Here is a 12,697-nt window from a genome sequence, read left to right on the forward strand (position 1 = left end):
TCAGAGAAGTACATTTACAAATGTAACATTCAAAATTTTTGGCATGGGTTACAGCATTATGGCATATGTTCTATTTGTAATTCCCAATCTTGTAGTATATGGTTAAATGTAATTTTAACTAATTTTTTTTAGTTCCCCAATTATAGTAAACATTTCTTCATTCAAATGTAAAGGTTGGCAATTTTAAATTCCTCATATGGAAATCATTTACAATTTGCCTCTGTAAAGCTTTAAAAATTACCTTACCAAGAAAGTAGATACTGGTTGGGACACAGAGTGTGGAGGATACTAGACCTCAGAAACCACTACCTCAAGCCAAGGTTCTAAAATGAGCTTACTCAGCCCCAGAAAGAAAATTTCATTTAAAATATTTAGCCATGAAGAACTACTTGATAACCATTATTCTGAGTATATCTTCTGTAAAAATTATACCACCACTCCCATCAAATCTTTTTGTTTTGTTTTAACTGTAGATGAACAATAAGGCCTTTTCCTGAATAAATAGCCTGGGGTGGGGGAGGATTTAAATACCAACCACAGAATTTAGAGATTTAAAAATATAACCCAATTAATACAGTCCTCTAAGCATTCTTAAAACTATTTCTTTCAGTACATTTGGGAAGTAGGGATCATCCTAGAAATTTTTTTTTAAAAAAAGCATTTATAATCTGACCTTTTAAAAATAATCTAATTAGCAATATTCTCTGGATATTTTATTTTTGAAGAAAAATAGCTTCAAAAGTGCTTTAATGCTCCTTAACTACTCAGATTTCTTGCCAATCTCAGCAACACATTCTTCAAAGTAAGAAAAAGAACAATGTAAGTATTTCAAAAATGATAAAATAATGTTATCTATTATTATGTTCCTCTCTAAGTGAATTAAAGTTCTTAAAAGTAAATAGATTCCAGAAGATGAAAATGGGAACACAGAATTCTTTCTTTAGGGATCAGAATATCAATCTATTTCTATATAAACCATGCTTTGGGCTCTAGTAGGACAATGAGGCCATTCAGATGGGAGGAAAAGATGAAGGGAATTAAAAAGAAAGTTGCAACTTCTTTGTTTAAGTAAAATCCGAATTTCTCTAATTTAGGCAATGGGAGAATCACAATTTGGAAGGGATAACAGGGATTTCTTGGCCTGTCTCTGGCTTCTAGGATTCACCTTGAGGCTTTCTCAATAATTACTGTCACCATTGTGCTGCTTTAATCATTTGATATCCAGGATCAACCACGAACACCTGTCCATCTTTTCCCTTTATACCACCAAGTATAAGAGCATTGCCAAGAAAAAATTCCAGTGTTTCAAAAGACTTTATACTAATGCTAGAAGAATGCAGAAAAGGAAGTAACTAGATTGCAAGTCTAAGATACAGAATTACAGAATTTGGTTTGCCCTCTGGAGCTTTTAAGCCTTATTCTATTTGCTCAACAGTCCACTATCTGGTTGCCACCTCAGCAGGGTGCATCAAGGACCCACGCTTTTTGCAGTAAAGACTACACCATACAAGAAATGGATTTGTATAGTGCCATACAATATCACTGACGATAACACTAGAGAGACTGCTGGAGTCTATAACATCTTCTGAAAGTCAGTTCTATAAGTCTCAGAACTCTACCATAATTAAGAAAGTCCAGTAGGTCTTAACAGTTGAAACTCATGTATGATTTGATGGTAAACAAGAAAGTCTATCACTTTGCTTATTTTAGAAACATACAAGCTTAGAAATTTGAATCATTTACATAAATACACAGCCATAATCTTCTATTCAGATAAAAATAGAGTTTAAGTATGCTGCAAGCATTATTGGTGAATATGGGTCTGTAGAAGTAAATTTTGGGGGTAAATTCAATTTTACCCACTAAGCATTGGTTCAGTTTTTAAAACTTTCAAAAGTGTAACCTATACTTGACTTCTTTGGGGATTCTTATGGCTGCTAATCCCTCCCTCTTTTTTTCCTCCTTTGACCTTCATAGAATTTCATTCTTTCCTCTGCAAGAATTCCCTTTTGTACTTCTGACTCTCTGCTGATCCCTTTAAACACTGGCATTTCTTGGAGTTTAATCCCAAGCCCTCATATTATTACATTCTCTCCTTAAAGTAATGACATTTACCATCTTGTTTAGTTATAGCTATCATTATATGCTTGATTTTATGCATTACATAATGATGATGTAATAATGTATATTTTTAGTCCAGACTTCACTTGAGCTTCCAATCTATGTCTCCAATTTACAGCTCATCTCCATGGCTCAGAAGGGATGTGACAGAATCCCTTAAATGATCCAATTAAATTCATTTCATTATCTCCAAACCCTCTCCTCCTCATAGAGTCCTCTATCCTAGTTAGTAGGACCACTATTGTTCTACCCACTCAAGCAATCCAGAGTTTACCCCATCCCTACATATCCCTCTCACACTACATTGTCAGTTTCCAGATACCCTAAATATCTTGTACCCAACCCATTCTTTCTAACTCCAATGTATATGTCCTGTCTTTGTTTTTGGCTATCATTTGTAAAAGAATTGTACTAGGGCTGGGGATGTGGCTCAAGCGGTAGCGTGCTCGCCTGGCATGCGTGCGGCCCGGGTTCGATCCTCAGCACCACATACAAACAAAGATGTTGTGTCCGCCGAAAACTAAAAATAAATAAATATTAAAAAAAAAAAAAAAAAAAAGAATTGTACTAGAAGCTCTGCCCCCATTCAAAACACATTACCACTGAAGAAATAGTTTCATAGTGCAAACTGGATGTCATTTCCATGCTCAGAATCTTTCTGTGAATATCTATGTTATAATTAGGATGAAGCAAGGTCTTTTTTTTAACATGGAATACAAAGACCACCATATTCTGACTCCTGGTTACATTTTCTAATTTTCTACTATTTTCCTGCCTCAGTCCTTCTCTCATACATGCTATTTATTCATATTTACTTGACATTTAGGGAATATGCTATGCTGTTTCATACTTTTCAGCCAAATTCACACTGTTTTCTCTGGGTTATTATTCTTTGCCCTTAACTACTTACCTTACCCTTTTCTTTACCTAAAAAAACCCCTCCTATTCATCCTTTGAGAGTCCACTTAAGTATCCTTCCATGAAGCTTTCTCTAACCATCCTAGGCAGAATCGTTCACTTCTCTAAATTGAATTTACCTCTGAAACACTTAGCATATTCTAAGGCAATTATTTGTTTACAATTCTGTCTTTATTCAATTAAGCTGATTGATGGATGAGATGGTGTCTTGCATATTATCTCTGTATTCCCTCTGCCCAGCACCCATCAGTAGGGAGTATTTAGTAAACATATACTGGCTGGTTTTCTCAATGAATGGTCAGATAGTTCTTACCCTTGGAATGAGATGTACAGAGTGATTATTGTGTTGCTTGGAGTGCTTTACTGTTTATTTCCTGTTTAGGGCTATGTGCCTCACCTTTGACATTGCCAAGATTTTGATTTCTGAATAAGTGGATTGTTACTGTATCATAAGTGGATTGTTACTGTATCATAAGTGGATTGTTACTGTAACTTTAAGGCATATTCTATTTCAACTGTGGACAAAATGGCTGAAACATACTTTTCCATTAACAACTGTGTACCTTTGAGTAAATTAGGTTATATATGTCCCCTTAACAAGGTGTTACTTTTTCCTGATTATATGTCTCTTCAAAATTCTTTGTTGCTCTACTCTCCATTTCCAATATTTTATCTATTTCAAATCTTTTTTGGAACAGAGATTTTTAAAATACAGCACATATATACTTTGTTTAAATTGATACCAGTATTTTTTCCACATTAAAACACATGCACTTTTACTATATTTATCTTTCCATTGCTACAATTGAGTGTTTGCACTGATTTAATTGCCTCAGATTTTAGCAAAAGTATATCTGGCTTTTTTTTTTTTCACTTTACCTTAAGCAAATCTTTATTTATTTATTTATTTTTGTGGCCTTGTTCATGAAAGGCAAGCACTCTACCAACTGAGCTATATCCCAAGCCCATAATTTTAAGTGAACTCCATTGCAATTGTGGCTATGAGATTTCCAGATTTCTAATCCAAGGATTGTCTTTAAACTTAATTTATCTCATTTCCTGATCTACAACCCCTCTTTTTTCCAGATCATCCTCCCATTGAGGAAGATTGTATTTTCTTTTTTTAGGTAAAATTAATATCTTCTTAAGCTCCAAGCACTTATATCAAAATCAAAGCATTAAATAATCCATATGACAGTAAAAATACAATATATTTTTAAAAATTCATTTTGAAAATTATGAAATCACATTACCTGATTAGATTGTGATAATCTTAGGATGGTAGGAAGTTCATCTTTAAACTCATCTATAAGGTCCATAATTACTTTCTGGATCCCCTCCACTAAGAAAAAAAGAGGTTAGGAAAAAAAGTTTTAAAACTATCCCCTAAATGATTCAAAAGAACTTGGAACACTGGGTTCGCCTCCTAAGTGACTGAAAAGAAGAGAACCATAAGGGATCTTATTCTCTGTTGTTCCCACACCCATATTCCCTTTAAAACAAGATTGTGTGTACTTTTTCCAGAACAGTTCTTCAACACATGCCCACATATCCATCCAATGGGTTTGACTGGCATGAAGAGTTCTTGCTGGGGTTTCTAGTGCCTAGCAAGCTTGCAGGCCTGGGCAGGGGATAGCCTTCTACTCAGGAAAGCAGGGGAGGACAGAATCCGAAGGTCCTTGTTGGAATCCATTGTTACTACACAATGGGCATCTGAGAACTTGTTACAGAATCTTCTGAAGTCACCCTGGCAGTGAGAAGAGGAAGAATGTGTTTGGAGGCATGAGGGGAGGAGTGAAGGAATCAAAACAAAACAAAACAAAACAAAAAACACTAAGAAGTTCTACAACTGAAGTTGAATTTTTTCCCAAATTCTTCAGTGATACTTCAATTAATGGATCATCTGAGAACAAAACTCCTATTGAAAACAGTTGGCATGAGCTTTAAGATGCCAACTGGAAAAGAAACACAGCAGTTAATTCAGAAAAGTTTCTGTACAGATTGTTTTTCCTTCACTTAAGTAAGGACCACTAGGTCAAAGCCAAGCAAAGCTGTGGAGTCTTTGATGTCTTCTTTATAAGCACAACCTTTTTTTTTTTTTCTTCATCTTTTACTCAAGACTCTCTCACTTCCACTGATCATTATTTTCCTCTGACCAAACCTAGAAGAACTTGATATCAGGTAGATTTGATTGATCACCTAGTTATATTTTAATGTGGATGAGGTAAAAGTTGAACTAAAAACCTCATTTTAATTTGAAACTTTTATTCTTAACTGTAGTTTGATCATTTTCTTCAGTAAGCATCAAGCTGTGACTCTGGAGGTCTCTTCATGGGAACTGTTTTAGAATAAAATCTTCATCAAGGGATTCTTCTAGCATGCCAGATTCCTGGCTTTCACCTTGTTTCCATCCTCAAACTGCTTGAAAACACTCCACCATACCCCACTCACCTCTCCTAACCAAAATAGACTTTGCTTTCCTCCATCATGACCCTAGTGCTTGAGATAACTATGTCCTTATTAACATTTGGAAAGTAATCCAGTGTCAGAAAGGAAATCTCAAGACAATGACAAGGAACACACATATTGGGAGTCTCTAAGATAATAAAACACTTTCTTTGTCCTATCAGGACCCTTGGCCCTCAGAGTCTATCTCAGAGGTACACCTGTAATGTCTTATCTCTCTCGTCTTGCTTGTCCTCCACTCCTACCTACCCCCAGTTCCTTTTATCCACCTGCACACTCCAGTATCATAAGCTCCCAATTGGTTTCACCCATAGAATTAGGTATCCCATAGAATTAGCAAGTGCAAAAGAAAGACATTTCTCAGGCTAATATTTACCACCCCTAAAGCATAACAGAATCTCTGTGTTGTGCTAACAAAGTCCTTCTTGTCTTTCTTTCTTAATGAATCTCTCCCTGGAAAAAAACAGCAAAAATCAAAAACCAAAACAAAACAACAAGACAAACACTTACATTTGTCCTCATATACTTGTATTAAGAATATAAACTAGCATATTTAGAAAAGCCTGTGCTTGGGGTGGGAGTAGGGTCTCTCGCAGGGCCAGCATTTCCTTCTAATGACCACCCAAAAAAGGAGTGTGCCAGTGAGCCTGCCCTTTCCTTGCCCTGTGAGCAGCAGCTGCCTCAGGAGGCCAAGCAATTCCTGCAGAAGGGCAGTGGAAATACCAAGATGCCTACCATTTGTCTCCTCTTCCTGCATGTGAAGACCTCCACTCCCAGTATAGCCTCCCAGCAGGCCCTGGACAATCCTCAGTAGGTGGGTTGCAGCAGATGACAGCATGTCTTCTCAAAGTACCTCTACAGGGCAATCCCTATAGCAGCAAGGCTATAAGGAAGGGTTATCACCTCATTCAACAACTGTGTTGTTACATGCTTTTTCTGCAAGCTGACATTCAGAAATAGAGTGGCTCCAATGAAAATGCAGAGCTGAGACAGACAAACTAATGGACAGCCAGAGAACCTGAGCTCTGAGGATTCTGACATCATGGCGGGGGGCATCGGTCAGGTATAGACTCAAACAGCTGCAGGAATGAGGAGTGCAAACCGGTTCAAGCTTCTCTGCATGGACTCCATCCAGGAACACATCTGGGTCCATCAGGAATCTCCTCTTCTCCCACCTTCCAGAGACATCAGAGACTCCCGGGCCTGCTCTTTGTCTTTTCTCTTATGCTTCTGGGATAGCAGAGATGGTACTTAATAAATTCGTTTCTTACAAATTGTGTAATAAGGTTGATGTTCCAAGTAACTAAAAAAAAAATAAAGTTTAAAAGAAGAAGAAGGAGAAAAAGAGGAAGGCCTCAGGGCAAGGGCAGGAGCCCAGAAGCTGTCCAGTCCAAGGCCTGGACTGCTGTGCTTCCCTCTCCTGTTCAGTGTAGGTAAAGACTTGCTCACTTTGAGCCAGTGTAGATGGGAACTCACATGTCTTGAGCCACTGTAGATGAAGACTCACTCCCCTTGACCCAGTGTAGACAACCATTCTCCCCTTGAGCCAGTATAGATTTGATTCCATTTGAACTGGTTGCTTTGGCCAAAAGGCATCCCTTTCCTGGCCTTCAGGTCCCTCCCTGAGGTATGTGGAAAGCGTGAACAGCAGCTGTTGAAGAAGACACATTTCTTGTCAAGATAATTTTAAAACTCCATATCCTGAGGAAGGAAACTAACACTTATGAAAGGCCAATCAAATGCTAGTAACTGTGCTAGGGCCAGGTGTCATCATTTATCTCTTTTAATACACTCTAATGTAGGAATATTTTGAAACAACCTGAAAATACCAAATAATACTGGTACAATTGGTATTAAGAGTACAAATGATCAACCTAGAAATCTATTCCAATGAAAAAATACTCAGTAATAACTTGTACAAAAATGATAGTGGAGGCTTTTCTGGATAGCATAAACTGAAAATAATTCAAATATCAACATTCATCAAATGATGGAAGACTATGGAAAAGCTTTTGTTCATGATGTTTATAAGATGTGAGCTATGCACACAAACAAATTTAAGAAAAAGAATATAAATAATAATTTACAAAAAAAGAGTGCAATAATAATTTTGAGTGAGAAAAAACAAAATAAACATGACATTCAGGATAGTGGTCACCAGCTCTGAGGAAGGGATGACAGTGAGTTCAGACAATGGCTCGCTGAGGATTCTGAAGGAAATTGTAATGTACTTCTCAAACATAATCATGTACAATGTCAATGTACTATCATTCTTTATATCTTGTAATATGTTAAAAATACATGTATCTACTTGATATTTAAGAAAACATTTGAATTAAATAAGCTGATGAGTAAACTGTTATAAAACTTTGGTGAAAAATTATCATTAGAGGTTATTCTAGTAATGATGGTTGACAAAGGTTCCTTGCTTGACCATACTTCAGTCATGCTCCTCAACCTTCTCCCAGGTTCATCAGTGCATTTCACTGGAAATCCAGTTTTAACATTACCAAATCTGTTTAGCAAAAAATTCCCCACTCTCAATATCTAATCATCCTTGATATCTGATCCTCGTATCCTGCATTATGATCCTGAATGAAATCTGCCTTACTGTATTTTGACAAGAGTCACTGAATAACTTCTCCTTTAACACTGCAAGGAATGATGTGTTTCAAACATTTAGTATTTATTGAGGACCTATCATGACAGCACATTTTCAGCACTGGAGATAACAACAGTGAACAAAACAGACAAAATCCAGAAGGTGGGCCCAGTGGCACAAACCTATAATTCCAGCACCCAAGAGCCTGAGGCAGAAGGATGACAAGTTTGAGGCCAGCCTCAGCAATTCAGTGAGATCCTCAGCAACTTAGCCAAACCCTGTATCAAAAAAGAAAACCGTGAAGGGATGGTGATGGAGGTCAGTGGTAAAGTGCCCTTGGGTTTAATCCCCAGTATGAAAACGAAACAAAAACAAAAAATCCAGACACAATCCCTGTACTGATGCAGTTTATATTCAGTATGGAATAGTGAAATCAAACTACTTATTTGCTAATTCCTATGAACTTAGAAAAAAAATAATTTCATTAGTATTTTGAGGTGAATATTTCACATCTGCATTCTATAACATTTGAAAAGATTATATATGATATGAAACATTCCTTGGATTGAAAAATAGATCTCATTTTAGCTTTACAAAATTCTGTGCTATAATGTTTTCAACTGAAATCTATGTTTTAAGCTGAAATCTTTTTTACATCTTACTCATCAAATTCTTCACTGTTCAATAAAGGGTTTTGAGCAGCTCAATATATTCTGAAAGAACCCTCCACCTTGAAAACAGGCGATATCTAATTGAAGCATTTCAAGAAAAGCAAGTGAATGCATATTAAATACATTTAGATAGTTATAATCCACATAGTGCTGTGGCCTTTTGTTAGAAGTCTTAAATTCATCTACTTACACTGTAATCTCTGCAGAGCATGACTATAAATGTTAATTTTGTGTTTTAGTCCTTTCACTTATGATCCTAGAGTGTATAACCTAATTACCTATGCACTGGAGCAAATCTTCCTGGGCCCAACAATGTTCAAACATAATGCATAAGGAACCTGATTGTTCCGTGTAATTCCACATAATGATACAAAGACTATTAGGTTCACTCAACTGTGCTAAAAATGAAAATGCTAGAGATGAACATTGCCTTTATTTTGATCTAATACCTCTTTAGAACTAGTCCAGATGAAATGTAAGTTGTCATGTGTGAATTAATCTCAACATACTGTGAGGCTACATTTATTCTCAGGGAATATCAATTGATCCTGTTAAATATGTCTAAATTACTTTGTATACAAATAATTATTACACATGAAAGGTAGCAGAAGATGCCACCCCAAAATATGCCACTTTGACATAAAAGTTATTTTTTTATATTTATTTTTTAGTTGTAGTTGGACACAATACCTTTATTTATTTATTTATTTTTATGTGGTTCGAAGATTGAACCCAGGACCCTGCACTTGCTAGGCAAGCACTCTACTGCTGAGCCACAACCCCACTCCAACATAAAAATTATTTTGAACTGGATTTCCAGGGGCACAATCAGCGTTCAGAATTTATTTTGAGCTGAGGACAGCTAAAAAGACGTAAGAAAAACTTTCAGCCCTCCTCTTTTCTGACAGGAAGAGCAGGACAATTCTTAAACCGTTAGAAACAATTCTATACCTTTATCAAGCTGGAGATGGCACCAAAGAATGCTACATAGCAAACCAATCCAGCAAACATAAAAAGCAAATTACACACAAAAAAAATTAATTTGTTGGGGCTGGGGATGTGGCTCAAGCGGTAGCGCGCTCGCCTGGCATGCGTGCGGCCCGGGTTCGATCCTCAGCACCACATACAAACAAAGATGTTGTGTCTGCCGAAAAAACTAAAAAATAAATATTAAAATTAAAAAAAAGAAAAAAAAAAAAAAAAAAAAAAAAAAAAATTAATTTGTTGTAGTGAGGAGCAAACCCAGGAGCATTCTGTCTCTGAGCCACATCACTATCCCTTTTTATTTATTGAAACCGGGTCTTGCTAAGTAGCCCAAATGGGCCTCAGACTGTGGTTCCTCATTCCTCACCTCCAAAGTCACGAGGATTATAGGCATTCATTACTGTGCTTGCTCAAATCATCAGTTATTGAATATAAGGATCTAATTATTTGTTATATGAATAGGAATTAACATTTTTTTATTTTTAAATTTATTTTATTTGTGCATACGAGTGTATGTGTGTGTTTTAATTAGGATCAAACCCAGGAGTACTGCCACTGAACTAAACACCCAGCCCTTTTAAATTTTATTTTTATTATTTTTTTTAATTTTGAAACAGGGTCTTGCTAAGTTGCCAAGGCTGGCCTCAAACTTGGGATCTATTACTTCAGTCTCCTGAGTTGCTGGGATTACAAGTACGTGATACTACACCCAGCAACATTTTTTACTCTCAATATGTGATATATAGTATATATAGTATTTATAAATTTTGATGCCAATCTTTATACATAGATGTGACAGATGCTACTGTATTTCAATATGCATTTCTCTTATAATGCTATTATAAATACTATTGTTTGGGAAAAGAGTTTATACTATGAATAATGATAAAAATAGACATACTTTATCAATGCCTAAATAATACCTGCCATCTATACCATGTAGAAAGCCAGATAAAATGATGGGATGTCATTTTTGAGATTAGATTTCAAAAGACTGTGGGTGTCTTGCATGCCCCCCTCCACCTCCTGAGGAAGCCAGCTGCCATGTTGTGAATTACTCTTTGGAGAGACCAATGAGGCAAAGAACCACCGTTTCTGCCTGATAACAGTGAAGAACTGGTTCCTTGTTAGTAGCCACATAAATGAACTTAAGGAACCCATCCTCCCTTAGTCGAACCTCAAGATGATAGCAGCTCTGCTGACACCTCCATTATAGCTTTGGGGACCCTGAGTTAAAATAAATGTACCTAACTAAGCTGCACCTGAATTCTTGATCTATAGAAACTGTTAGGTAAATTTTATTGCCTTAAGCTGCTAAGTTTTGGGGTAAAACTTGTTATATAGCAATATGTAAATAATATAATTCATTTAAAAATAATAGCATTTTCTATGAAAATAACTGAATGTTCCAAAATGAAAAAATATAGCAAGCTGAGTGATAATTGTTATCAGTTTCACAAATCTCTTTAATGTCTAGTTTCATGAAAGACATTTGTTTTTTTTCATATCTGCTTCTGATTGTGTCTGTTGTTATGCATTGTTTTGCTTGCAGTATTTAAATAAAATCTTGTCTCATACAGATAGTTGCAAAGAGAACAGTAATTTATAGTCTCTCCAGATAAGTATGGATATTCTTTTACTCTATATCAGTATGTAACAAGGGGTAGTTTCTTTCTTCTTTTTTTAGTTGTAGATGGACACAATACCTTTATTTATTTATCTTTATGTGGTGCTGAGGATCAAACCCAGGGCCTCTCACATGCAAGGCAAGTGCTCTACCACTGAGCCACAACTCCAGCTCAACAAGGGGTAGTTTCTGAAATGTTAGTTGCAATGTGGAAACCATATCAATGAAGTTTTAAAATTATTTTACATTAAAATGTGTTGGCCTATCTTGGAGGTTGAATGCATGATTTTGTAACATCATGCATTGATTATTCGGATAATATTGGTTCTCTGACTTACCAGATCTTCCATTGACATTATACAATAGTCTCCCTAAAACAACAATAAGCAAACCATTGTTACCTCTTGAGTGGCTCTGCATCAGTGAATGTGCAACATATCTGCAAAACCACATAATGTCACTCTTAATGCTGGATCCAAGTTTTCCCAAATTACAATTTTTGTTTTAAAGGTCACATGTATCATTGACAATCAACACTGTCAGTCATTTGTCTTGAATGACAGACTTCTTTTATTTTTCAGAAAATATCTGCCAAGTATGGAACTCTGTATAACCATATTTTTTCTGTCAGTTACTCTTTCAAGCGGAAAAAAAAGCAGCTCACAGCTCAATTATACAAGTATTTTTCCTTGAGGCAGTCATGTATTTCAGTAGGCAGCAAAAAGGCTTTATGTGTATTTTGTATTTAATTACATGGAGTATTAAAATTATGAATACTCAAGGGCCAATCTTTAATATATGCATTTAACTTTCTTAAATAAAAGTGACTTCTTTTTTCTTTATTTTTATTTTTTGGTACAGACTAGACTAATTGGAATTTCTTCAAACTGGGAAAAATCACTGTGGGAAGGACTAAATCAGGAAAAGCTTCATGGAAAATATGTGCATTGAGATTGGCTAGGGATTGTATTAAGTTTGGCAGAAAGGAGGAAAGGTAGGAGGGGAAACTAGACCAAAACCACAGGGCTGGAGTGAAATAATCATGTTATGCTCAAGAATAAAGGGTGGAGCTGAGTGCAATGGTGCAGACCAATAATCCTTGCTACTTGGGAGAATGAGGCAGGAGAATCATAGGTTCCAGACCAGCCTGGGCAACTTAGCAAGACTGTCTCAAAATAAATAACACATTGTCAATACCCTGGAGTCTCAGTTTCTTCATCTATAAAATGGTGATAAATGATGCCTACTTCACAGGGTTGTTGTAAAGAGTAAACAAGGTATAGTAACAATACCTGGTATGTAATGCGC

At 36.1% G+C, this 12,697-nt stretch overlaps 1 protein-coding gene across 1 annotated transcript in view; it reads right to left on the reverse strand.

Moving 5' to 3' along the window:
* Spata9 (spermatogenesis associated 9) overlaps window positions 1-4,615 on the reverse strand; it is a 28,244-nt gene extending 23,629 nt beyond the window's left edge. The window contains exons 1-2 of the mRNA XM_046428747.2: window positions 4,555-4,615; window positions 4,293-4,381 (exon numbers count right to left, since the gene is read on the reverse strand). Of these exons, the coding sequence (XP_046284703.1) occupies window positions 4,293-4,381; window positions 4,555-4,615 (150 nt within the window). The remainder of the gene's footprint in view (window positions 1-4,292; window positions 4,382-4,554) is intronic.
* Window positions 4,616-12,697: the final 8,082 nt, after the last annotated feature.

This window comes from Marmota monax, unplaced genomic scaffold (genome assembly GCF_021218885.2).
Source record: "Marmota monax isolate L192 unplaced genomic scaffold, Marmota_monax_Labrador192_F-V1.1 WCK01_AAM20220418_F8-fsc00018, whole genome shotgun sequence".
NCBI lineage: Eukaryota > Metazoa > Chordata > Mammalia > Rodentia > Sciuridae > Marmota > Marmota monax.